Source organism: Rissa tridactyla, chromosome 1, assembly GCF_028500815.1.
Source record: "Rissa tridactyla isolate bRisTri1 chromosome 1, bRisTri1.patW.cur.20221130, whole genome shotgun sequence".
In the NCBI taxonomy this organism is placed as follows: Eukaryota; Metazoa; Chordata; class Aves; order Charadriiformes; family Laridae; genus Rissa; species Rissa tridactyla.
In genome coordinates, this window is record NC_071466.1 from 70,741,210 (window position 1) to 70,767,467 (window position 26,258).

The 26,258-nt window shown below is 38.9% G+C and overlaps 1 protein-coding gene across 6 annotated transcripts in view; it reads left to right on the forward strand.

The window, feature by feature from the left end:
• UXS1 (UDP-glucuronate decarboxylase 1) overlaps positions 1 to 26,258 on the forward strand; it is a 65,459-nt gene that overhangs the window by 20,947 nt on the left and 18,254 nt on the right. For 3 of the 6 annotated variants that reach the window (XM_054204444.1, XM_054204463.1, XM_054204455.1), the window contains 5 exons: positions 3,409 to 3,469; positions 8,371 to 8,551; positions 19,723 to 19,827; positions 21,182 to 21,241; positions 23,591 to 23,712. In XM_054204444.1, coding sequence (XP_054060419.1) covers positions 3,409 to 3,469; positions 8,371 to 8,551; positions 19,723 to 19,827; positions 21,182 to 21,241; positions 23,591 to 23,712 — 529 coding nt within the window. Of the gene's footprint in view, positions 1 to 3,408; positions 3,470 to 8,370; positions 8,552 to 15,859; positions 15,927 to 19,722; positions 19,828 to 21,181; positions 21,242 to 23,590; positions 23,713 to 26,258 lie in introns of all 6 variants that reach the window. The other 3 variants (XM_054204480.1, XM_054204470.1, XM_054204489.1) reach the window with 3 other exon arrangements.

The following is a 26,258-nucleotide window of genomic DNA, read 5'->3' on the forward strand; positions in this document are numbered from 1 at the left end:
TTAAAAGTGGAGGAGACTGATTTTTACCTTGCATCAAGTTATTTGGTGCTTCGCTGCTTTTTTTTTTTAAACTCCATAAGCTTCTTTTTTATTGGTGGATTTGCCTTTGTCTCACGGGAAGGCTGCATTTTACATATCTGCATTATACTTATGCACTGCTGTTTCTCATTGCTTCTCAGCTTAAATCAAAGAAATCAGGTTGCCATTAGTGACGCATGTGGTGATGCAAGGCAAGTGTAGGTACCTTCTTATTTCAGTGTTCCTGTATGGGTAATATTGGAAGATTCTACTGCCATGTTTCCCCTATCCAGAAAGCTGAAAATTGTTTACACTCTGGGATGAAAAGTTGACACAAGTACAGAATCATCTGTGCTTTGCCTCTGAAGAATTCCTGTTGAGCCAGTACTGCAGGTTAGAAGCAAAGGAGGTGCTTCACAAGATGTAGGGTCAGTTCAGTCAGAGTCTATTTGTGAGTAGATGAAAATGTAATCTCAGTGTGAAGTCTTGGCATATATACCTCCTGCATACTACATCCAATTGCCTCTCTAGCATGTGGACTTTCTGGAGGAGAAGAGTAGCCATCGTTTGATTTCTGTCCAGTATCACACTGATATTTAGTTAAGAAAAACCTGGGCTATTAAAATACTGCCAAGACTACAATGCTAATTACTGAAATAAATAATAAAATTCACACCTTTCTTTGGAGAAGTTTCTTGCTGTATGCAGAATGCATGACACTGGGGGGAGAAAGAAATGAAACAAGAAAAGCCAAGGCCGCCTTGGAATTAAACCTGGCCAGGGATGTCAAGCTCAACAGGAAGGGCTTCTACAAGTATATTGGAAGCAAAACGAAGACCAGAGAAGTTGTGGGCCCACTGTTGAATGAAACAGGAGCCATGGTGGTGGAGGATGCGGAGAAGGCGGAGTTACTGAATGCCTTCTTTGCTTTGGTCTTTACTGCTCGGACCAACCCTCAGGAGTCCCAGGCATTGGGGGAAGTAATGGGGAAAGAAGACTACTTCCCTTGGATTGAGGAGGATCAAATGAGGGATCAATTAGATATTCACAAGTCCATGGGCCCTGATGGGATGCACCTGAGAGTGCTGAGGGAGCTGGCAGAAGTCATTGCTGGGCCGCTCTCCATCATCTTTGAAAAGTCCTGGAGAAGAGGCGAGGTGCCTGAGGACTGGAGGAAAGCCAATGTCACTCCAGTCTTCAAAAAAGGCAAGAAGGAGGAGCCGGGGAACTACAGGCCGGTCAGCCTCACCTCCATCCCTGGAAAGATGATGGAACAGCTTGTTCTGGGCGTCATCTCAAGGCATGTGGAGGAAAAGAAAGAAGTACTCAACATGGATTCACCAAGGGGAAGTCATGTTTGACTAATCTGATAGCCTTCTATGATGGCATGACTGGATGGATAGATGAGGGGAGGGCAGTAGATGTGGTCTACCTTGACTTAAGCAAGGCGTTCGACACAGTATCCCACAGCATCCTCATAGGGAAGCTTAGGAAAAGTGGGCTTGATGAATGGACAGTAAGGTGGATCAATAATTGGTTGAAAGACAGAGCTCAGAGGGTAGTGATTAGGGGCACAGAGTCTAGTTGGAGGTCAGTGACGAGTGGTGTTCCCCAGGGGTCAGTACTGGGTCCAGTCCTCTTCAATATATTCATCAATGACCTGGATGAGGGGATAGAGTGCACCCTCAGCAAGTTTGCTGATAACGCAAGGCTGGCGGGGGTGGCTGACACACCAGAAGGCTGTGCCGCCATACGGAGAGACCTGGACAGGCTGGAGAGCTGGGGAAAGAGGAACCTTATGAAATTCAGTAAGGGCAAGTGTAGGGTGCTGCGCCTGGGGAGGAATAACCCCATGCACCAGCACAGGTTGGGGGCTGACCTGCTGGAGAGCAGCTTGGTGGAAAGAGACCTGGCAGTCCTGGTGGACAACAGCATGACCATGAGCCAGCAATGTGCCCTTGTGGCCAAAAAGGCCAATGGCATCCTGGGGTGCATCAAGAAGAGTGTGGCCAGCAGGTTGAGGGAGGTCATCCTCCCCCTCTACTCTGCCTTGGTGAGGCCACATCTGGAGTACTGTGTCCAGTTCTGTTCTGGGCTCCCTGGTTCAAGAAGGAGAGGGAACTGCTGGAAAGGGTGCAGCAGAGAGCTACCAACATGATGAGGGGACTAGAACACCTCTCCTATGAAGAAAGGCTGAGGGACTTGGGTCTTTTCAGTCTGGAAAAAAGATGGCTGAGGGGGGACCTTATCAACACTTATAAATACTCAAAGGGTGGGTGTCGGGAGGATGGGGCCAGTCTCTTTCCAGCGGTGCCCGGCAACAGGACAAGAGGTAATGGGCACAAACATGAGCATAGGAAGTTCCATCTCAACACGAGGAGGAGCTTCTTTACTTTGAGGGTGGCAGAGCACTGGAAGAGGCTGCCCAGAGAGGTGGTGGAGTCTCTGTTGGTGGAGACATTCAAAACCCACCTGGACGCGTTCCCATGCAACCTGCTGTAGGTGACCCTGCTGTGGCAGGGGGGTTGGACTAGATGATCTCCAGAGGTCCCTTCCAACCCTATGATTCTATGATTCTGTATATTTCCCTATCCATGAAATTATCTAAGGTTCTGAGCATCAACTTTAAGCTTGAGAGACCACTTAAGAGTCGTACATCATATAACTTTATTTTAGGATAGTTTAGTTTTGATTAAGTTCCTGTGAAGAAGAAGATGCAAAAAATTAAAGTGAAAGTAGCTTGAAGACCATCAAAACAATGGCAATCTAGCTTTTTCTGAGAAGAGAATTAGGATTAGCTTTCATGCTGAATAAGATCTCTGGCAGAAATTGCTGAAGGATCTTAAAAAGAGTTTCTTCAACATTCTGATGGTAAACTTTACATTGATTACTGTGAAACTTTAGGGAGAATTAAGACTTTATATTATAAACTTCACATTGAAACTTCGAGAAGAAATGTTTAAAGTCAATGCGGTAAGTCAAAACAACTTGCTTTCTTTTTCAGAACTTTTAAGAAGATTGCTTTTAAAAACTTTTTTTTTTTAAAAAAAGTCACTGCTTGCAATTTATTGTTTTATTCTCTTGTGATGTCGTGCCAGTTCTGCTCTCAAAAGATAGAAGTGATTCATTCTAGAAAATCAGTTAAGCAGAAAATTTAAACGCACTTCTTGAAAATCAATTTTGATGTTTCTTACAGTGCTTTTACAAAGCATAGACATTTTCTCATGTGGGCCTACATCCTTTAGAAAAAAGGACCGAACATATCCATAGCAGAACTTGAAGAACGGGAGGTTGTCAGAGCAGTTTTTCATATTTCAAAGACAGATATGTGAAAGAAGAAGCAACGCTGAAACTTACGGTTTTTCTTCTTTATTTTGAAATGTTCTGTAGTTTCACCCAGAAATACCCTCCGGTGAAGTTTTTATCAGAAAAGGATCGTAAAAGAATCCTGGTAAGTTGGTATTTACTCAGGGATTGGTTTTGGGAAATTAAAAAAAAAAATAAATCTGTGGAATGTAATCAGTCTTGTAGGATTAAGTAAAGACATGAGCAGGAATAAAGTAAATTACCCTGTATGTCATATGTGCTGCACAGGGTTTAGAGTAGTACTTCACTTACTCTGTGTTGATGTTCTCAGACTCGGCATGTGGATAATACACTTGGGCTGTGTTTTGGAAGTTTGACTTGATAATTAAGCTACTGTTCTCTACTTGTAACATCTCAGGACTGCATTGTAAAAGGGTCTTTCATCTTGTGCTCCCCAGAGGGCTTAAACTTGCAGAGACTGGGAAACTTCTTGGGCACATCTTGACAGAAAGCTTGTATGACTGAGTTGGACAAAATCTAGTCTTAAGACTAGAAAAGTAGCTGCTCTGCAGCACTGTTAAGAAGGACCAGTTAATTAGACTGAGGGAATGTTTATCTCTCTGTTATCTTCTATGTTGTTTCTGATATTTTGAAGCATCACAGGTGTTTCAGGGTGGAAGAGGAAGGCAGGTTAAGTCAGGAGACATAGTTGCCCAAAGCATTCTTAACCTTGGCAAAATGTGCTGCAGCATCAGCTTTCCAGTTCAGTCTACAAACACTTTTTAAGTTAGCTGTGTCCTAATTTTTTTTTTCTTGTTTCTGTCTGTCCTGGGGAAAAAAATTGTCTCCACACAGAAAGAAAAAGGCAGAGAAATTATAGCTACTTAACATGTGTCAATATAGAAGTATGAATGTCTGCCCGTGTAGTAGAGAGCAGTGTCTGGGATAAATCCCTGGTAAAATGCTTGACATATCTGATGTTCTCCTTTGCTCTGATGCTTCAAAATTTTGAAGAAAAACACTGAAAAGACGCAATAAAAAACAAATCTTGTTTTTACTGCTTTATTAGACAATAGTCTTCACTGCTATTGCAAAACTTCATGAAGAATGAGTGTTATCAAATTAGGTTAGTTCTTCAGAGTTACTTTGTCGTTTTTATGACAGTCTGAAGGAGGTAGATCTTTAGGCTCCCTGTTCCTTTCTTGAATGTGGAAGGTACACTGAGGAAAACATCACAGAGGTTTAATTATGAAAATTCCTAAATCGTGTGCTCATGTGTTTGAGCATAATAAAGTTACCTTAATGTCATATTTTTTGTGTAAGCAAGAAGGTACTTTGAAGATAAGTATCAGTGCATGCTGTTAATAGGCTATGGAGTTCTTAATGTTAACTTCTAAACTTTGCCTCTTAAAGATACTGAATATTTCGATGAAGTCTATTGCTTCAACAGTGATGGCAAGCAGTTGGAATAGGAGTGTTGTCTGGTGACCTGGAGGTGAATAGCTTTTTGGTGTCCGCGTAGTCTGTAGAGTTTAAATTAATAAAGAGAAAGCTGGCAAAAAGGATCAGCGAGTTGTTAGTCATTTCTTCACTGTAATGGTTGGGGATTAGTTCAGTGGGAACTCAGATGGGATTTCACAAGCCTCCTGCCCATGTAGGCAGTTTCGTTCTGTTAGAACGTTGCTGTCATAGTCCTACAGGAAAAATGTTCTTTTGAGTAGCTGAAGTCAGCTTATTGAGGACTCGTGTAGACCTTGCATGACACTTGCAAGTTTCTCAGGAGAAAACACAAGAATTGGCAAGCCAAATGAACTTCAGTAGATGATTTGTTCTGTATTTTGTTGATATTGCATCTTTTCCTGGAATCCGTTCTAAACTCTGATTTTTCTCTGAATGGAGTCTCTGCAGCGTTGTGCTCATCAGACAACAGTTCTAGCAGTTATTTTTTTATTCTATGACATCTGTTTGGAGACGATTGCTAGTAGGGGTGGTATTTCAGCTGAGACTAGATACTCTGTCACTTTTGTTCAAAAGAGCTCAAGTCTTCATACTGCTGTGTATGATTTAACTACTTACTCAGTTCTCTGAAGTGACTAGGCCACAGGCTTTTATATGCAAGAGAAGGAATTCTGTTAATATTATGGATGGTAGTGTTGACATTGGTTCAGTCAGTTGTGTGAGTTTTTTCTGAATTGAATGCGGTAGACCAATTAAAGCATAAAATAAAAATAATTTCCTTGTGGGACGTTAGATGTTTTGAATCTCACTGCAGACAGCAGAAACAAACCTGTCTAGCAAATACACAGAACTTAAGTGCCTCTAGTGGAGGAAATTATCAGTAATATTTGTGCCTTTTAGTAGATGCTGAAGTTACCGAGCATATTGGCACTACTAAGTAATTAAACATTTTTATTAATGATGTCTTATTAAAGAATGCCTGTTTAAGCCCCAGATGCTGGTGCTTCAATTCTGATACAGAAATGATTTACATACGGTATATGATTTTGTAGATTAATATGTCATTGTGATTTGCAGGAAGTCATCTTTAGAAATAAAGTATATTGACCTTGCTTTTATGAGTGATTACAGGAAGGTTATACAGAGAGCTTCAGTTGATAAATCATCTTTTCTTTTTTTAATGTAGCCTCAAGTAATGGTAAAAAATTAATTTATAAAGTTGTTTACTTTTCCAGGGGAAATTCAGCTCCTTTTCCAAGTAGTTCTTTATCTAATACCTATGGAAATGATATGTTAATAAAGCTAACATAGATTTATCATAAAAACTGTTCACAGATTTAAAGTAATTGGAGACTTCTTTCCAGACAAAATTGGCTTGTGCTTTTTTCTTTTTTTTTTTTTTTTTTTTTTTTTGCTTGCATCTAGCATAGAAGAGTGCAGTAAGCAGTGCTTGGTTTGGTTTACAGCTTTTTCCAAAAGGGAGATGGGGAAGAAGACACCTTCTTTTACTGCACCAAAGACATATTGTGATCATAAAGTTTGTCTTCTCTGGAATCCTGGAAATAGAAATAGCATCAGGGGATTTCCTTGGGCCTCAGTTGAATGAATAGGTTCAGGGCATCTACAGAAAACTTTTGTCCTGGTCACCACAAAAAAGCAAAACCCTTGGAACATTCAGCAAGGCTGGAGCTCACTTCCAAGTTAGGATAAGCTTATGGCAGTAAGTTTTCCATGCATATTATTTTTTCCTTGGTAAGTGGTGGCACCTGTCAGAGGGCTGTTCTCCCTCAGTTACTGCCCTTCTTTCCTAGTTCACAGCATTCTGCCAGAAACCTGTTCTTGCCTCTTGTCTATTCTGGGATAGTGGGAGCTCTGAGTTAATTTCTTTTTTTCAAAGAGAGCTTCTCCTAAATCCTCTTTTTCCTTCAGGTTTTGTCAGGGAACGAAATCACATATTGAATCTGCTACAAGGAAGCTCTGATAAACCCAAAAGAATACTAGACACACCAACTAAATGATTATTTTATTAACTGGTACTTAACAATGTCTTTGACAGACTGATGGCCCTGAATTTTTAGGAAGAAAAAGAAGTGTGAGAATACAAGAAGTGGACATTCAGTTTTTTACAGAAGAGAACAGATTTTTTTCTTTTTTCAATTTTTGATAGCTTTCTATTTGCCTTTGTGTCTTTCCTGGGCTTGTGGTTTGGTTTTTTTGTTGTTGTTGTTTTTGTTGGTTTTGGGTTTTGTTTGGTTTTTTTTTTTTAAAGGAAGATTTTTGCTAATCTGGCTTGTTTCAATAGTGGATGGGGAGGAAGTGGACAGGGTAAAAGTTTAGGCTTTGACTAGCCCAAAGGGAAAGATCTTCAGATATCTACATCCTTCTCCACACAGCACTTTGTCATTGTAGCACATCCATTCATTGGAATCCTGCTTGACAATTTCACCATGTCCTTTTGTTGTTTTGTTAGTTGTCACTGCAGCTGAAGAATGGAGATCAACAGCTGAACCACTTTCAAAGTGTGAATTTGATCATGCAGTCATATAACATAGCTGATGCCACACGGGGCTTTTACAAGTCCCTTCATTCATTGAGAGTGGTGATCTGTCATGTATTTGTGTATTCTTGAAAACATTTTATGAAGTGCAGAGAAAATAATTGCTTCCGTAGATATGTCTGTCTGGATGTGTCACACAACTTGCAGTTGTACTAATTACTGTGTTGACTGCTTCGGTACTGAGTTAGTGATCTTTTTTGTTTATTTACTCTTAAAAGAATGAGGTACAGAAAGGGAAAAAATAAAGAACTTCCTTGCTTCTACTTCTGCAATGGAACAAGAGTACAAGTGTTTAAATATTCTATTTCTGCTTATTTCTTTGCAGTAAAACATCATAAAGTTCCAAGACAGGCAAATGCCAGATGTCGGAGCTGATGGTATGAGAGGCTGAAAACAGAATGATAGGATGTGGGCTATAGATGCCTTAAAAAACAAAAGGAATAACTTCGGTTTTAGCAGATATTTCAAATGAGAGATCTTCAAAGACTTGCTTTTGTCTAAGAATACACTTCCTTCCTTCTATGAAGGGTGAAAGAATTTGTACTACTTACTCAGAACACCTAACATGTCTTCCATTTAAACCAGAAAAAAGCTGGATTTAACACTTCTGATACTTTGTCTTCCACAAAAATAACCTGGCATTCTGTTGTCTCTTTTCTGAGAAATGAGAATTGCAGAGAATTCTCCTCTTACCTTTTTGGGTCTTTTTAGGCTTTGCTGTCGCATAAAAGGGCACAATCCAATTTGAAGGAAAAAAGGAAAAAAATTTAATCTGAAATGAGATTGTATTGATGAAAATGGTTAGCTGAACTTCTAGCCTAACAGTGATGAAACATGTCAAGCATCCCTCTTGAAATTCTAAATGCTGTAAATAAATATCAGATAGAAAAATTTAAGCATGGAAATGGAGTTGTTTCCCCTGGGGTAAGCAAAGACCTGAAAGCTACTGTTCTTCTGTCTTCATGTTTGTAGACTTTGTCTGGTATTTCTGTAAAAAGAAAAAGAAATTTATACCAACTGTCCTAACGCAGATAACTGGAGGAGCAGGGTTTGTGGGTTCTCATCTTACTGACAAACTAATGATGGATGGCCATGAGGTTACAGTTGTGGACAACTTCTTTACGGGCAGGAAAAGAAATGTGGAGCACTGGATTGGTCATGAGAACTTCGAACTGATAAATCACGATGTCGTTGAGCCCCTGTATATTGAGGGTGAGTAGTCTCTGCTTTGGTATCTGCACTTCGTTGTGCTTTACCCTCTGAAGTATGTATGTCTGTAAAGAAATTACATTTATGTGCTGAATTCTGGATTAGTCTATCTAATACTTGTGTGCATTGTTTATTATTAGCCTAATTTCTGTGACCAGTGTGGACTGAGAGGTTCAGAGCACTTTTGTCTTTGAAATCAGTTCTTCTCTTCTGAGTGGACAGGAGGAAGGGAATCTTAAAAACTTCCTAATGTGACTGATGATGTGAGAAGGCAAGATGACAATGGCTCGGTCTGTCTGTCCCATCTGTTGTCTCGCATCCCTGTGGGCCTCCACAGGCTTACTATGGACACAAGAGTCTATGGTCTCAATGTCATGAACTGAGAAGTTTAATTCAGGGCTGCAGTTACACAAGGCGGCATATATCCTACAACTGTGTATGGTCAGCTGAGAGGAGAATAAGCTCTTTCAGAAGGCAAGTCAGCTCACTTTCCTTAATTGCCTTACATGTCTCCTGTGGAAAACATTACTCCTACTTTAGGTACAAACATTCCACAGCCTGTAGAATAGGAAATTGTCAGCACCAAATTTCCCAAGTTTTCAACACAAAAAAAAAACCCAAACCAAAAACCAAACAAAAACCCACCACCCCTAAACAAACTAAAAAACAAAAAAACATTCTACTTCGAAGCAGTGGAAGTAACTCAACATCTGAACTATCATACACCTCAAACTATCATGCCAGATTATAAGACAGCATTAATGTAGCCGTATTTGAGAGAGACATCCATTTATAGACTGCTTTGGGAGTGTGAAAGATATAGTGAATCACTGAAAATGTTACTCAAATTAAACTGCATTGCTGGTGGGTTGGCTCCATCCCTTTAAAACTTCATAGCAATGTAGTTGTTTCATTTTTTTAAACAAAAAAAATGAATATGAGGTTGTATTTTATTCTTGATGAAGTTTAATGGATAGAATTTCACAGGGAAAATCTCTAGCAATTGCATCTTATGTATTATTGCTTGTGATGAATTCCTGACAATGCTACTGAAACTGTCCTGCAGACACATACTGCTTCTCTGCTCTGACAATGCACTGCTTCAGCTACTGCATGTTATTTTACTTCAAACTTACTGACAAGGTAATAGGACTAGGATCTTATTAATTGACTCCAGGTGCTGGTAGCTTATACCTCACCCAGTTCAATTTTTCAGCTTTCCTAATCTTTCCCCTGCATTACCTTATTCCTGACTGTTACACTTGAGACATTTTAAGAGAATTATCATCATTGCTAATACTGTTGCCCAGTTACTAGGCACTAATGAATGGGAATTCTGAGATCTTTCAGCTGCCTCGCCTGTATTCTATGTAATTAAGCCACCAATTCCCCATTTTGTACTGACAACAAATTATAACATGTTATTCAGTGGGCCGTTTATTGAATGTCTTCTCATCCTCCAACAGCATAAATTAAAGCTGGTATGGCTAAATGCTAAAATAAAATTAACTTTAATCTACTGGTATAGGAACATGATAAAATGTCATTTCAGTGCAGAGTTTATACTCCATCATAGGAAAGGTATGTGGGGGGAAAAAAGAGGCAATAAGGGATAGTTATTGTAACAGATTAACAAGTTGGCATGTTGACCAATACTTCTTAGTCCCCGTTTCTCCTTTTTACTTGTAAATAGAAATTGGAATGACTGTGAAGTCATGACAAAAGACGGTTCGTATCTAAAGAATTCCTGTTTATTTGCTCTCCTGTTTGAACAAGGTCATATAAGGATGTTTGATGCTTATATTTCAGAGAGAGTAGTCAGTACTTTATTTCTGAAAACGACCTCATTTCTGATCTAGAAAGAACAATGTTTGCACTTTTGATATGGAAAAAGTTTAGTCTCAAGATGTGTGGCTTTCACTAAATTTCTTGATGCGTTTTGTGGGGGTTGTTTTGGTGCATTTTTTTTGAGCGTGTGCATCAATGTGAAGATAAAATCTTCCTTGTCTGAGTCATTATCTTTGATCTGTAACATGAAGTGGTGCTCGGCATTCTTACATCTTGATCGGGCAGAAACAGTAATACGTCACCTCAACACACATTTTATTTCTTAGCCCTGGGATACCTATAGCTAACTGCAGTGATGAATGACTTCTCTCCACTAGGATTTCCTTTGCTTTAGCATTTGAAGATGATGCCAGTAGAAAACTCACAAGTACATAGCTTTCATGTAGGCTTTTTCAAGCAGAAAAGCAAAGGCCCCGAATTCTTTATTGGAATGGAACTAGTTTAGGAATCTTGAAAGACAGAGAATCTTTTTTTTTTTTTAAAAAAAAAAAGCCTGAAAGCAAAATTTTCTGAACTTTGCATATATCTTTTTTTATTGTGGTTGAGTTCTGTGTTAATGTACTTGGTATTTTTTAAAGATATTTCCATTTCAGCCTAACACTTACATTGAGTTTTAATCCACTATTAAATGGGGGGTTTTCAGGTACAGGAAAACAGTTTTCTGTTCTGCAGGGTGGTGTATAAAGAAAAGTATCTTATTGCTCTCTTCTGTATTATCAGTAAAAAAGTATAGAAATCTACTTTTGCTTATTTTCTGCCTTTCATTCTCTACATTCTTTAAGAATACAAGCAGTCTCAGATGGTTACTTGAAGAGCGTTGTGGCTTATGTTCCCACAAACCTTAGTGTAAAGGCACGCAGATATTAGTTGGAGAACAAATAAGAATGAATGCTTGATCTGGTGTTACTGTGATCTGCCCCACTTCATGGTAATAGAATTGCATTAAAAACTACCAAATGAAATTTTAGATTAAATAAATGTAGGACAGAAGTAACATACTTGTTTGCATATAGGATTCGTGCTGTCTTGTTTATACCCACCTTTGCATTAGAGTTGACCCTAAAAAGACCCCAAACCATACACCCCATTAAACCCCCCCAAAAACACACACGAAACTCTAAACCAGTTTCAAGGTGATGTCATAAGATGGCCAAAAGAATAGGCTATAGCCTTCTTGTGAATAACAGTCTTCCAGAAGTCAAGATGATAACATTTTACTAAACACTACTCTACAGTATCCCAGAATTGTTCCATCTCTAAATCATTTCACAGATAACTTGTCACATACAAATATAACTTCTAATTTTTTTATGTGAATGCCTTCAATACGTTGCTTTTTCTTTTTTACTTCAGTACTTCCATTCCAGATTTTTCTCCCCCTAGTCTTCATTCCCTCTGCCAGATACTTAATGCATTCAACTTGCTGGTTTTAAATTGTTTGATTATGGGAAGTCATGACAAGGCAGAAGATTACATATGCTACTGTAATTTTGTTGGTCCAGAGCCAAGTGCAGTGTGCCTGGGTCTCTGGTGAAGCTCTCCAAAACTGCTCCAGTGCAAGCAATATGATGGTAAACCTTTAAAAGATTATTCTGGTTTGCCTTAAGTTACAGGCAGTGTTTTTAACATCAGGAAAACTAATTTATGTTTGTAGTCCTTTTTAGTTCAGTGCAATAGAAATGTCTCCCTTCACTGTGTCAGCTTCTCTGGCCTGACCTACAATAATGGAATCGGCATAGCTGTTCTTTACAAGAAAAGTCCATATGTTTAAGCTGTAGAAAATTGTTTGTATGCCTCTGATCAAGGCTTTTCTGCTTAGTACTTCCTGACTAGCAAGTACAGTGATGGATGCAGGTGCTTAGTGGAGTTAATGACCCACTGTGTCCTTTCTAGTACCATGATGCATATGGATGGCAGAAATCGAAGTAAAGGTCATTCCTTCATAGGAAGGAATGCAATTTCCTGTCAAAGAAAGGTAGTACATTCCACCCTTACTGTTCACATAGGAAGCATGCAGAACAAATGCAGCGATACGGCTAGAAAATAAAGATGGGTGGTATGAAGGAAGGAGTTTTATTGCAATATTTTGTAAAAGTGAGTGGTTATATTGATCATAGTTAGCATTAAGGAAGACAAAAGAATGAACATTTGTGTCTGAATTTAGGTATTACAGCCTGGAGAAGAGAAAGCTCCAGGGAGACCTTATAGCAGCCTTTCAGTAGCTGAAGGGGGCCTACAGGAAAGATGGGGAGGGACTTTTTATCAGGGAGTGTAGTGAAAGGACAAGGGGTAACGGTTTTAAACTGAAAGAGGGTAGATTTAGATTAGATTTTAAGAATAAATTATTTACTGTGAGGGTGGTGAGGCACTGGAACAGGTTGCCCAGGGAAGCTGTGGATGCCCCATCCCTGGAAGTGTTCAAGGCCAGGCTGGATGGGGCTTTGAGCAGCCTGGTCTAGTGGGAGGTGTCCCTGCCCATGGCAGGGGGTTGGAACTAGATGGTCTTTAAGGTCCCTTCCAACCCAAACCATTCTATGATTTTACAGAGTCCATGTACACTAAATTATAGGGGTTTTTTTAACTTTTCACATAGAAAAGGGCACAACTGACAAATTTTAGTTGCTGTTGACCTTGCAATGTGTTACTAAAACTTTATGTTGATCGTAGATTTCTCTATTTGTGACTGGGTGCCTGATGGCTTGAATGTTTATGCCAGCTTCTGTGTCTATGCTATTTTGCAATGGATTTATTTTTTTGCTTTTTTCCAGCAAAATTGTAACATGACTAATTTGTTTAACATTTATTTTATTACTAGTCTGCCATCCTGTGCTTGGTAAACTACTTCTTGCTGCTGTATTCACAGTGGCTTATAGAGTTCTATCCCCTGATATCAGTTGCATACAAGACTTGCAGAATTTTATTATTATCGTTTGTTCTTCTTTTATGGTCTTTACCTATCTACATAAAGTTTTGCTCAACCTTTCAGACAGTCACTTTCAATTAATTACACTATAGCTTAATTCCAAAGTTAGTTGAAGGCTTCATAGCAGGCAGTGTTAAATGTTGTAAAACTCAAAGGAAGAGGCATGGAGGTCAATTGCAAGATGCATTTGTTCCTGTCCTCCAGTAGATGCTGTCCCAGTCATCCAGACAGTTAATCCTTTTAGGACGGCTTTCCACAGCTCTGGCTTGAGGACAGTTTAAGTTGCCTGCTGTGTTAAATAACTGCCAGCTTTGTGCCAGAGCACATGAGGTTGTCAGCCAAGCTAGGTAGATGGCTTTGTCTGGCTGGCCTGCTGGAATTCTGAGACAAAAAATTATGGGTGTTTTAGACCTGACAGTTAAAAGAGAGAAGATAGAAGTAGCAATAACTGTACTTGTCTCAACACCCTCAACTTGATGTCTCAGATGTGACCAGTTTGGGCAGGAAACTTGCCTTTCCACCTTTCTAAATGTCCAGAACTCTCTAAATGTTTTGGAAAGAAGTGATGCTTTGATTTGGTCTAAAGCTTGATACTTTAAAGATTCCTTTCTAGGCAAGGGAGGAAGGTCCTGGAGCTGCCTGCCTGCCTGTCTGTCCGTTTGATCCAGAAGATGGACATCTGACACTTGCCAAATGCCCCATCTTCCATCCATCTGCTAGTTCTGCTCTTGCTGAACCTTTTCATCACAGGAATCTGTTTTTGCCTATGTGCATATGGGAGGAAGTATGTTGAGGTAAACCAGACTCAGACAGGCAAGACCATGTCTCTGGCAAGGAAAACCTTATTTGTCTCCCAGCTCCTTCTCTTTGTCACATTTAAAGCAAGTGCCAGCTGAGGAAGAAAGTGAAGAAGGACCAGGGGAAGAAAAGTGCTTTCTTGCTTTCTCTTTTCTTTTTTTTGAGCATTGTCCATTATACTTAGCTTCTTGTTTAAAAATAAATAAATAAATTTGAAGTTGATAAGGAACCTTTGGGTGTTTGTATTGTGTTTGTATTTGTATATACCTAACAATTATATGACCAGTTTGATAATCACAGGCCTAACTGTGTCCTGATGCAGTGAAAGGAAAGGTAGTTTTTGTCCCTGTTCATTTGAATTGCCACGTGCCATTAAAGGAGCCGTTCCTATAGGAACTGCTGCATGTCAGAAATTCAGCAGGTATTTAAAAAACAACAAAAATTAAATGTATGGAGGTAGGGAGGCAGGAAAGTGTTCGCTTCTGCTTTGACAGACTGGGATTGGGCAGTAAGTTACTGACTGACCGCAGTGCTTTTGAAGTGACATTTTCACTCTGGAAAAATTCCACCACAGCTCGTTGAAAACTAGATTTAGAAAGGGTTTTGATGGAACAGGTAGAGAGAAACAACGCAAAACTCGGGTCAGAGTTCAACTCTGCATTGGCCACAGGTGGCTTTAGCTATTGCTTTGTGCATTTTTCTGAGCCACTGTGTGTGAATTACCTGCTGCTTGCAAGCACTAGTCAGCGGCTTCTCTGAGCGTTTCTTTTGTCAGCCTCTACTCTACCCCTTTTCTTTGGTTTCATGACAGCACCATACTGTGAGAAGGGGATGCTTATGTTCAGAGGCATAACTTTAGGTAGTCATATGTTTCATTCATATTCATGGCTCATCTGTAGGAGGCATGTCAAAGTTCAACAGACCAATTAAATTTTACCCCATGCTACTTCTTTGCATTACTGCCCCAGCACAAGTAATCCTGCAAAATAATTTGGTTAGATTTTATTCACTGCTGAAGTTTACAATGTCAACAGCGACCAAAATAAGGAGAAATTATTCCACGTCACGCTTTATCACACAGAACAATTAACTATGTTCATGTTGCAGACAGAATCCTAGAAGTTTCAGTTGCGTTAGCAATGCGGGCAGGGCTTTGAATTGAGCCTGAGCTGGAAGTTCGCTTCCTCCGGCACTCACTGTGTCAGGCTGCCTGTGGAGGTTGCCTTCTGTGAAAAGCTCTCTTTTGGTTCTGCACTGGAGTTGGTAGTGAATGGGAATATCAGTTTCTCTTGACAGGAGAGCAAATAGCAGAGCAGTCTGCTACATGAAATTGTATTTCTCTGCATTTTTTGATGTGAGAATAAGTCCTCACTGACGTGATGCATCTGTCAAAATTGTCTCTCTCTACCTTTCTGAGCTGTTTTGACATCTGGTAGGCAGCTGGTCATCTCCGCTCTAGAGGTTAACAGCTGTAGACCAAAGACAGCATGGCGAGATATAAGAAGAGGATATATTTTGTGGCATCTGCTTGAGCATACTAACTGTCAAATATCATTACTCTCTCAAGACAGTGAAGCTTGAGAGTGATGGAGTCATGCAGGTTGCCTTAGAAGCTGATCTTGTGTTTATGCTGATAGTTAATTATTCTGTGGTTTGACTCAAAATAATGATCCTTACTTTGGTCACTATTGACATTGCAAGCTTAAGCAGTGAGTAAAACTTAATCATAAATTATTTTGCAGGATTTCTTGTGTTGGGGCGATAATGCAAAGATGCAGCACGGGGTAAACTTTGACATGCTTCCTACAGGTGAGCCAGTGTGCACTTACAGGAGCTATGAGCTTGCCCAGTAGACTTAAAAACAACAGCTGATCTAGAAAAACGTGACTATATGTGCAGCACACTTCACTAAGGATTCAGAAATAAAGTAGGTTAAATATTTTACCTTGACAATTTTGCCGGTATTTTTAAAGCTTTATTATCAAAACATGTGTTTATCTTAAAAGGGATATAACGTTTTAATTTGAAGAGATGCTTGTGTTCTGAAGGCTTTTAACTACTTTTAATTTTTCTATTGTTTAAAGGTTTCTGGAAAAGTAATAGGTACATTCCACATGGATAAATCAAGACACTTAACTTACACTGTCACCCCAACTGCTCTGCTTTTTTACATTAGAGGTCAGGAAGCAAAGGATCGTGTGCTTTCTTTGTCAAATGAAAACTGGGAATTAGGGAAGAAGGGGAGTCTTCAACAGGAAACACATTCCTTCTCAGTGCTCTCAGCTAGTTGAGAGTAAATGATAACTTCATATTTCATATTTTTTTCCTACTAGTTGTACCTTATATACAGCCTGTGCTGTTTAAGCAAGTATAATTATATTCAAATGGAGAAAAAGAAAAACTGGGGCAAGTTTGGATTTATTTTTTCTTCAAGTTGAAAGTCAAGGATGCTTCTACCTTGTTTTGGTAAAAGAATTAATTTAAAACTGGAGGAAAAAAGGTCATTATGTCACAGATACTGTGAAAATTAAACCTAACAGGGCTAGCAGTAATCGATACATTGTCGAAATACAGCTTTATTTTATATTGCTGTCATTTGCTACTCCTTGTTAATTATAAAACACTTGATAAAGCAGTTAAAAGAAAAATGTTTGAGTGTACCATTGGACCAATAGTCTTCTGTTCTGGGGCAAGACAGCCTTATAACATGTAATATTGCCTTCTGTCAGAATAGCAGCTAGCCTTGACTTTTCCAAGTTCTTGCAGGTTTCAGTGCTGGGTCTTCCTAAAAAACCCAAACTTTCCTTTTGTAACACATAGAAGGAATTACTCTCCCTTCTTCCATTCTGCCATTCCAATTCGTACATCATCTTTTGACTACTTTTCTTGTATGACCTTGGTAGGGTTTTTTTCTTTCTTCTTTCTTCAGCATCACTGTCTCTCATTTGATCTTGTGTTTAATTTTTTTTTGGCATTCGCTTATCTATGTTCTTTTTTTTTTTTTAAGTAGTTCTGGCTAACTGATTGATATTACATAAAAGACAGACATTTTTATATTTACAATAGTTGTGTTGTGAAAGGCTTGCAGGTTGAGCTTTGTTGAATATTTGATACTGCTTGTGAAAATGAGTCCAGTTTTTATTGGTTTGTTTTTATTATATTTTAACATTTTTGGTTTTTCCCTGTAGTACCTCCAGCCTTTGCATTCTTAACTTGTGCAATGCATTTTGCAACCCTAATATATTGAGGCTGGTCTCAAATTAAGATTTACCTAAGACTTTCATGATTACCGACATTAATCAACTATTATTTTAGGATTCTTTTAGGTTTCATGTTTAAGACTGATCCTGGTGTTCTGCACAGCTTATTGAAATTTTTTTTGGTTCTTTAAATTTGCTGGGGTGAGATGAGTTCTTTGAAGTTCTGAAGTACAGGGAGAGCAACTTTCCTGATGGCCTGTTACAAAACCAAAGTTGAGCAAAGAAGTCTCATGTGCTTGTTTTCCTTGTATCAAATACCATTTATGATACCTATGTGTGTCTTCTGAACTACCTTTATAGAAATGGCTGCCATAATTGTTCTGGAAATAGAGCATTTTATGAAAATGCATAAATAGCTAATAATTAAACAAATAAGCCTGATTACTGGGTGAATTGATAGCAAAGCCATGATTCATTTAGCTTACGATAGAGATACACTGAAGTAGAAGAAGGTGGAGAGAGAAGGAATTCCTGATTGATGATACACTTGGCATTTGAACTTAAAATCTGTTACAGCCTTTATTCTCTTTTCTCTTTCTGTTATCTCGTGCTAGGAATAATTGTTAAATTAGGAATCATGGAATGGTTTGGGTTTTAAGAGGCCCTAAAGACCATCTAGTTCCAAAGCCTCCTGCTACGGGCAGGGACACCTTCCACTAGATCAGGTTATTCAAAGCCCCATCCAGCCTGGCCTTGAATGCTTCCAGGGAGGGGGAATCTACAACCTCTCTGGGCAACCTGTTCCAGTGTCTCACCACCCTCACAGTGAAGAATTTCTTCCTAATAGCTAACCTAAATCTCTCCTTTTTCAGTGTAAAACCATTACTTCTCATGCTATCGCTATGCTCCCTGATAAAGACTTCCCCCCCATCTTTCCTGTAGGCCCCCTTTAAGTAGTGGAAGGCTGCTGTAAGGTCCTGCGGAGCCTTCTCTTCTGCAGGCTGAACAACCCCAACTCTCTCAGCCTGTCTTCACAGGAGAGGTGCTCCAGTCCTCTGATCATCTTCATGGCCCTCCTCTGGACCAGCTCAAGCAGTGTTATTTTCTTTCTTATGCTGGGGACCCCAAAGCTGGACACAGTACTACAGATGGGGTCTCACGAGAGCAGAGTAGAAGAGCAGAATCGCCTCCTGTGACCTTGTGGCCACATTTCTTTTGATGCAGCCCAGGATGTGGTTGGCTTTCTGGGCTGCAAGCACACATTGCCAGCTCGTATTCCGTTTTTCATCCAGCAGTAACCCCAAGTCCTTCTCTGCAGGGTTGCTCTCAATCCGCTCATCGTCCGGTCTGTATCCATGTTTGGGATTTCCCCAGCCCAGGTGTGGGATCTTGCACTTGGCCTTGTTGAACTTCATGAGGTTCACACGGACCCTAGTCTATACTCATGTCAGTGGTGTAACTGTTTAGTTTTTTTGTACTAGGTTCTGTTTTGCTATTGAGTGGAATATTTGTTTCCTATGGGTGATTTGAATCTTTGGGTTTGTTTATACTGCAATCACAGAAATGCAGCAAATTTAATTAGTTAAGATTGGGATTTGCACTACCTGGGCAATCTGTTGCCAGTACCCAAGCTACCTTATTTTATATTAGGTTAGGCATCAGTATACCTTCACTGATTGCAAGATATGGTCTAGTGTGTTGGTTAATTATATTTCTTAACTGGGGAGGCTGGAATCTCTGTATTGGCAAGGGTTGGTTTGTTTGTTTTATAAAGCTAAAATGCTGCGTTGTCCAAAGTGCAGCATGGAACACCAGTAGAGCAAACGCAATAGATAGGGGAAAAAAGGACAAAAGTTGCGTATGTATAAAAAACATAAATATGATACTAATTCCATTAGTGTTTCATTGACAAACGGCTTACAAATAAAAATAAAATATTTTTTCAACAAGGTTCCTCCTGGTATTAAAAAATGTTTCTGCCATCTTTGCTTGGGATTCCATTTGAGAAAAATATTCTGAAGCTGTTAGTCACTTAAAAACTTGAGGATAATAGAATGTTGCATATACTTTTGCAGCTTCTAAAGATCTCTGAAGTACTCATAATTAAAATTTTTACAAGTGAGAAGAATCAAAACGCAGACAGACTTCTGTATGTATGTCAATAATGTTGATATATACTATGCTTTAGGGTTTTTTTCATTAAAAAGTAAGTCTTGCTTTGTGTTACAACAGATTTGCATACATACATATATATTATCTGTAGGTAGCAATATTAGAAGTGCTGAGTTCCAATGTTAGGAAATGCAGAAGGAAGTACTTGCTTCTTCACCCTAAAGTTTTCTCATTGAATGTGTTACATAGGAAAATAATAATTCTTTCTTTCCGTTCCCGCTGTTTTTCTGCAGTGGACCAGATCTATCATCTAGCATCTCCTGCTTCTCCTCCAAATTACATGTACAATCCTATAAAAACATTAAAGACCAACACTATTGGGACATTAAACATGCTGGGTAAGTGGAAATTTTTTTCTTACTTGACTTTGTTAGACATAATATAACCTGGACAGTGTTAGTGGAGGGAGAGGAAAATGGAGCAGATGAGTTGAACATTTTTAAAAGTTGATTCTTTAAGAAAAATAAGGGATTTTTTCCCCTCTTTGAAGATTTTTGTACTTTTCCTTTAAATATATTAGCAGATGACAACGTGCAAGCTCAGCTATCAAAGCACAAGAATTTCATGCCTGTAACTTGGCTATGGAGTAATAACAGAGCAGTAATTATAGAAGTCATAGGAACAATTAATTAAGAGCATGGGATTTTTATAGCAAAGTTGTGTCCGTGATGCACTTCTCACCTTGGTGACTGTGGGACATTCCCACGTTTGCCATGAGTGACTGTTCCTTTCCACCACAACAAACGTTGGACTGGGTGGAACTGCATTGGCTCTGTAAACCCCAGACATCAAGAGGACTGCACCCTCTTGTGCGTGCCTCGGCTAGCAAATTCTGCAAGAACGTTAAATGTCTACCTTCATGCTAGATAATTACAAGGCAACGTTTTTAGCTTTGTCTATCGGTTTTGATGCCGGGAATGGGCCTATGAAAAGAAGGCTTTGAGCCTTCACTGCTTTTTCCTCCTGTCTTTGATCCATTTGGCATATGCTGCAGCTTGAACTGGGTGTCAGTGATCCTAAGCATTAGTAAGAGTCAAAAAAAAACCCGCTGGGCATTAGTTCAGCTGAGTTTCTCATTTGAGTGATACTCCAGTGAGTACAATTGAGAGAATGAAGTGATTTAGAAGTTATTGAGCTACCAGACAGTTGTGCAGCATATATGAGAGATTTCTTTGATTGGCCATGTCAACTTGAAGGCCAGGAAGTCATTGAAATGGAGTGCAGAATAATCTTGAGTGATGGGTAAGATCATCTAGGCTGTTTAAAGGGGCATAATAAAGGGAAAATCATTGATTTTGTCTTATAATGTGTCATTTTGTATCAGTTTCTTTACGTAACTTATCTTTAACTTTTGATAATCGTAATATGCTGTGTTGTTTCAGGATCCCAGTTTCATAACTGGAATGGTTTATGCTTACTTGGCCTTGATTTAGGTTGTAATATATTGAGTATTTGGTTCAGTGTAACTTTTAGTCACAGAATAAAGCACATGTGGGTGCTTGCTCTGCCGTTTCTCAAGTCTTCAAGCTTGGGAGTGGGAGCTATGGATGTGATTTACAGCTAGATTTATCTAGTGAGAGAAGTGAAATTCTCTTTGAAAACTTGTAAAATAGGATCACTCTAAAGCAGTTAATGTGACTGAAAGATTCTTGAACTTGGTCTAATTATGTTCTTTCCTTGCCCAAAAATTAGGGTTAGCCAAACGTGTTGGAGCGCGGCTGCTGCTGGCCTCTACATCAGAGGTATATGGAGGTAAGAAGGATAAAACAGTATTTAGAACTCTTGAGATGTGACTGTGTAAAAGGGTATTTACAAACCTTTTGTTGGATGATTGATAGATTTTCATTACTGTCTTAGCTTGAGTACTTCTCATAGCTTAAAGCTTCGGCATTAGTTGTTGCTTTAAATCCCTAGTCAGAGTGGTGGAAGGAGGCTCAGACTTTGTAACTTTCCTGTGTCTTAGTTTATGGCTTTTCTTTCAAAACGGCTTGTGGAGGGAGTTTTGAGTGTTGAACTCTGATTAAAATCCAGATGCCATCATGAAAACCTGTGAAAAAAGGTAATTTCAGTAGCAGATCTGCTTCTGTCTTCACAGTGTGTATATGAATTGTATTGTTATGATTTAGCAATTGCCCTGGTGTGTGCAGCACAGTGCAAGAGACAAGGATATAACCTCCAAGCTAAGAAAATAGTGATTGTGCATGCGTGCCATTGCGGTGTCTCTTAAAACATAATATTGAGCAATGGTGACGTGTCTCTCCTCCTTCCTTTTGCTGTTACTAAGAAGTGAAGTAGTGAGAGACTGACTTGATAGAACTGCTAGCTGGATGAAACGAGACTCTTTAGTACTTCCTTGGGGTGTATGACGGACCGTGTGCCTGCTAGAGAAGCTTCCTGCAGTTGTGAACTCTTGCCTGATTGATAATAGCAGTGTTGCAAGGTTAATGGAGTTATGCAGGCACGGTCACCTGCTCAACATTAGTAGTTGTGAGACTCCAGGCTTTAAAAAACAGTCAAAAAATACTCATCTCTGTAACAAGATATGAAGCTTTGGGAGGAAGAAGTGAGGAAGGACAAAGAACATACCTCAAGGAGTACACTTTTGGTGGAACAACTTCAGTTAAGAAGGCTTAAAGTAAATACCCAAGCAAGAGATCCACTAAGATGACCAGGCAACCAAATAAGCAGCTTTTGTCCCTTGCCTTTGATTATCCACGGACATGCTCCACAGAGAAAAATGGTAGCCCCAAGGACTCTTCTATAATTGAAAAAAATTCCCTCCTGGAGCAGGGGACCAACAGGCAAAAAACCCCCAAGTTTTGGATCCTCATTGCCCTGCTGCAAATCTTCCTGCTGAAGTGTAAAACTTGAAACTCCCATTATCAGGCTTTGTTGTGTCAGTAGAGCCAGTGGAGAGAGTCTATTCACATCATACTCTGACTAAACAGAAAAAGTCACAAAGTCATTTGGCTAAAAAATAATCGTCAGAAAATAAAGTCAGAAAATACCCGTTAGCTGTTTCAAAAGGAGTTCTCAAAGCAGTGTTGTATAGAGAATTTCCAAGTGTTTCGTAGGGCTTCCTCTGCCAGAAAGGAGTCAGAAACTGAAGTGACCTTCAAGATCACAGCACCTTCTGGGGCCTTTTTAAGAATGCTACATGATATTGTAATGTAAAACCTCTCTGCGTTTACCATTGCTCTGTGGCTCTCATGGCACGAATTCATCTGTAATCATGTCCGTGAGCAGCGTAGAAACTAGAACGATTAATCAGAACCGAACATCAAAGTTTCAAAAATTAATCTGTAACACTTGAAAGTTTAGTAGTAACTTACCCAAACTTCAAACTCAGTAGGTCGGCACAGGTAGCAAAGTGGGGAAATGTAACAAAGTGAGTGTTTAACAAAGTAAGTTTCAAGCATATAAAGTGGGCACACACAGAGCTTCCTAGGAGCTTTTTCATTGGTGTTTTTTTCTGCATCAGGAACTTTTGTACTGGATCGAATGAAAAGATTGTCTAACCTAATTGTCTGTGCCTACAGCTAGTAAAAATGCTTAGGATAAAACAAAAGAAACATAGCAAGTATATTGCGGTACATCACTTGTTCTTTAAGAAATGCAGTACTTCTCCATTTGGTCCATTTTTCTTTCATTGTTTCTTATTTTATAAAGCTTGAAGATGCTTTACTTTCTTTTTTTTTCCAAATACAATAAAAAGTGCTGCCTACATAACCTATAATATTTCCTCTGAATTACTTTAGATAAGAGTCTTATTTGTGCCCTTGATGTAGTCTGTCTTTGCAGAGAAGAGTTGAATTTAACCCTCAGTTGCACACTCTTCTAGGTGAAAGCAGATGATGGCTGATTTTTGCTTGTACTTAGTTACATTACCAGACTCTCACATCTTCCATAACTGTCATTTTCATGGCTCTATTGAATACACTTACAAGGAATGGTGTTGAAACTTAATATTTTTTTAAATTCATAGTTCAGACAGAAGCTGATAAACTATATACCAGTGATCTACTGAAAGATTTGTTATATATACTCACCTTTTTGATAGAAGATCTTTTAAGATGTTCGGTTTTTTTTTTTCCCCCCTAGATCCTGAAGTTCACCCTCAAAATGAGGATTACTGGGGCCACGTGAATCCAATAGGTCCAAGAGCCTGCTATGATGAAGGAAAGCGGGTTGCAGAGACCATGTGCTATGCATACATGAAGCAGGTATTAAACTTGTATCAGATTCAGTGGATTTTCTGTAATTATGAAGGCCAAATGTATCGCAGAACTGGAATATGTGTATTTAGAGGTAGGAGGGCAAAAGAGAATGTCTTGAGTAGGAGCATTCATATCGTAGCTGCAAAATCTGTTTTACTTAATGCAAAAGTTTTATTGCTCCCATCTGTTGTGTTTTTTCAGATGAGCAGTGTTCTTCAAGAAAATGTGGTTTATTTTTCTTGATAGACATATTATGTCTTTCATGTAAATAGTTTTTTAGACAAATTAAACTGAGATGACCTTACTAATTTGGGAGCCAGATAAGAGTAGTTTTAAGTTGGTCTTGTGCTGAGAGGTGCTTTGCTGAATAGAGCCATAACTGATAAATGTGTAATGTTTAATGAGCATAGTTGTAATCAGAATATACAGGTAAAAATGAGGAAGTTCTTTAATGAGTACCCATATAGGAGCAATGTATTTTTAATCACTTCAGAAATGTCTTAAAACTATGCAGGTATAAATACAGCCTTTAGTGAAAGATATGAATACTTACTGATGTAATGCACTTTTTTAGACAAACACAGTAACATGAGGATAAAAATGCCATTTAAAATATGGTTGCGAAGTGATACATGCCAGTTTCCATGTGTTTTATAATCAACAAGTAGAAACTCATCATTAATTAACCCAGCATCAACTCTGTACCTGTGTGTGAATCTTATCTTATTTAATTGCTGTTCAGCTGGTCTGTGGGAGAACATTCAATTAGAAAATGTGGCACACTAAAGAAAATCATATCACTATTTCTTCGTGTTTGCAGCCTTATTATACAAAGGTATAAATCAAATATATATTCTGTAGAATTTTAAACCTTTAAGTGACAAAATACTAAGTGCTTTTAAAAACCTTGAAAACAGAATTAAACAGTAAGATTTTAGGGATGGTATTTTAGTACAGAGGTTGTAGTAATTTTCTCTTATCTCTTCTGCCAGACAGAGAAGTCAGAGGTTTGTGTCTCCTTTGTTCTCTTTTAAATCATTTAAGGTCCAATACTGTGGTACTGCTTTTGTTCAGGATGACGTCTTCTGTACTTCACTGTAGCAAAATATTCCTTGTGGGTCTGGAAATCCATTCGCAGTTGAAAATTGTAGTTTTGATGAGAAATTCTTGTGCTGGAGGGTATTGAATTTTTTGCAAGTTTGTGGTACACACTGCAGTATTCTTTTAGAAGGGCAAGAACGTAGGTAATTTTGAAAATCATGGGCTGTATCTTAAAGATACGGGATGAGTCCTGATACTATCCTGTAAATTTTATGCAGGATTTACAAAAGATAGTAAAGGTTTGTAAGTTGGAACTGCGGTGCACACATACATTAAATGAAAACTCATGATGCAAATGAGTTCTCTGTCCTAGGGGCAGCTCTGTGAGATATTTATTGTACTTAATTATGGGCTAGTGAAATCTGCCCAAGCTTGTCCTACATTGACGTATATTCAGAAACACTGGGTTTTTTCAGAGTTGAGATGGTACGCTGTTATTAGTGGAGGAAACATTATCTTTTGTTACTGGAAAGGTCTGACTTCTGCTATGAAAAAAAGTATTGTGCTTTTAAGAGGGTTTTCAGACAGGAGTGACCTCGCCCAAAACAATTGGATTTACAGCATTTCAGGCTAAAGTATTTCCAGAATCTTCTCAGCTTCAATAAATGAAAGAAACAAGCAAACTTATTTCTGTGTTTTTTCTGTCGTTTCCATGATCATGCACATTGTTAGGTACCTTAAATACCTAATCGTGTTTCCAAAAAATATAAAATAAAAATTAACATTTACATTATACTTCCAGATAGGCTGTTTGAATCAGAACAGTTCTTCAATATAATCAAAGATGACTCTTTACTCACAGCTGTCAGAGTTCCTCAGCAGCTTGTCCTGACCAAGACCTTTTTGGTGTAGTCTTTTCTGCTGGCAATGTTGATCTGTTCACTTATTTTGACTCTGTGAATTAAGCATTTTTTTCACTTTATCTCCTCTTTACAACTGCTGTCTTTAAACAAACCCAGCAGTACTCCCTGGTGCCAGGGCAGTAGCAGCATTCAGTAATATATAAGCATCTGCTTGAAAGGAGAGGTGGGGAGTGAAATATTTGAAGGAGAAATGCAGGGCTCACAAATTTGAAGCCTGTACACAAGTTCATCTCATCCCATGTGAGACACCTGAATGTGTGGTTTGAGAGGGTATTTGCTATAGGCTTCTGGGAGCAGCTCTCCCTCTATAAATTCATGTGGGAGCGTAGGTCAGCCATGCTCCTCAGTGTGAGTGGAAGTATCTGCTTCTGGAACTTTTCTCAAGCCACATGAAGCTTTAGTTCCTTGCCCTGTTCATCTGGGAACTAAGTTGCATCCTCTGATTTAGGCTTCTTCGTAATTCCCTTTTCTTCAGCTCTATTTTAGTGCTTACTAGCACTCTCTTCTGGAAAGCCTTTTTCAGTTCATTCAATCGCCTTAATAAGATAGAAGGCACAGTTTTGAGACTTTCTTATAATAACAGCTTGT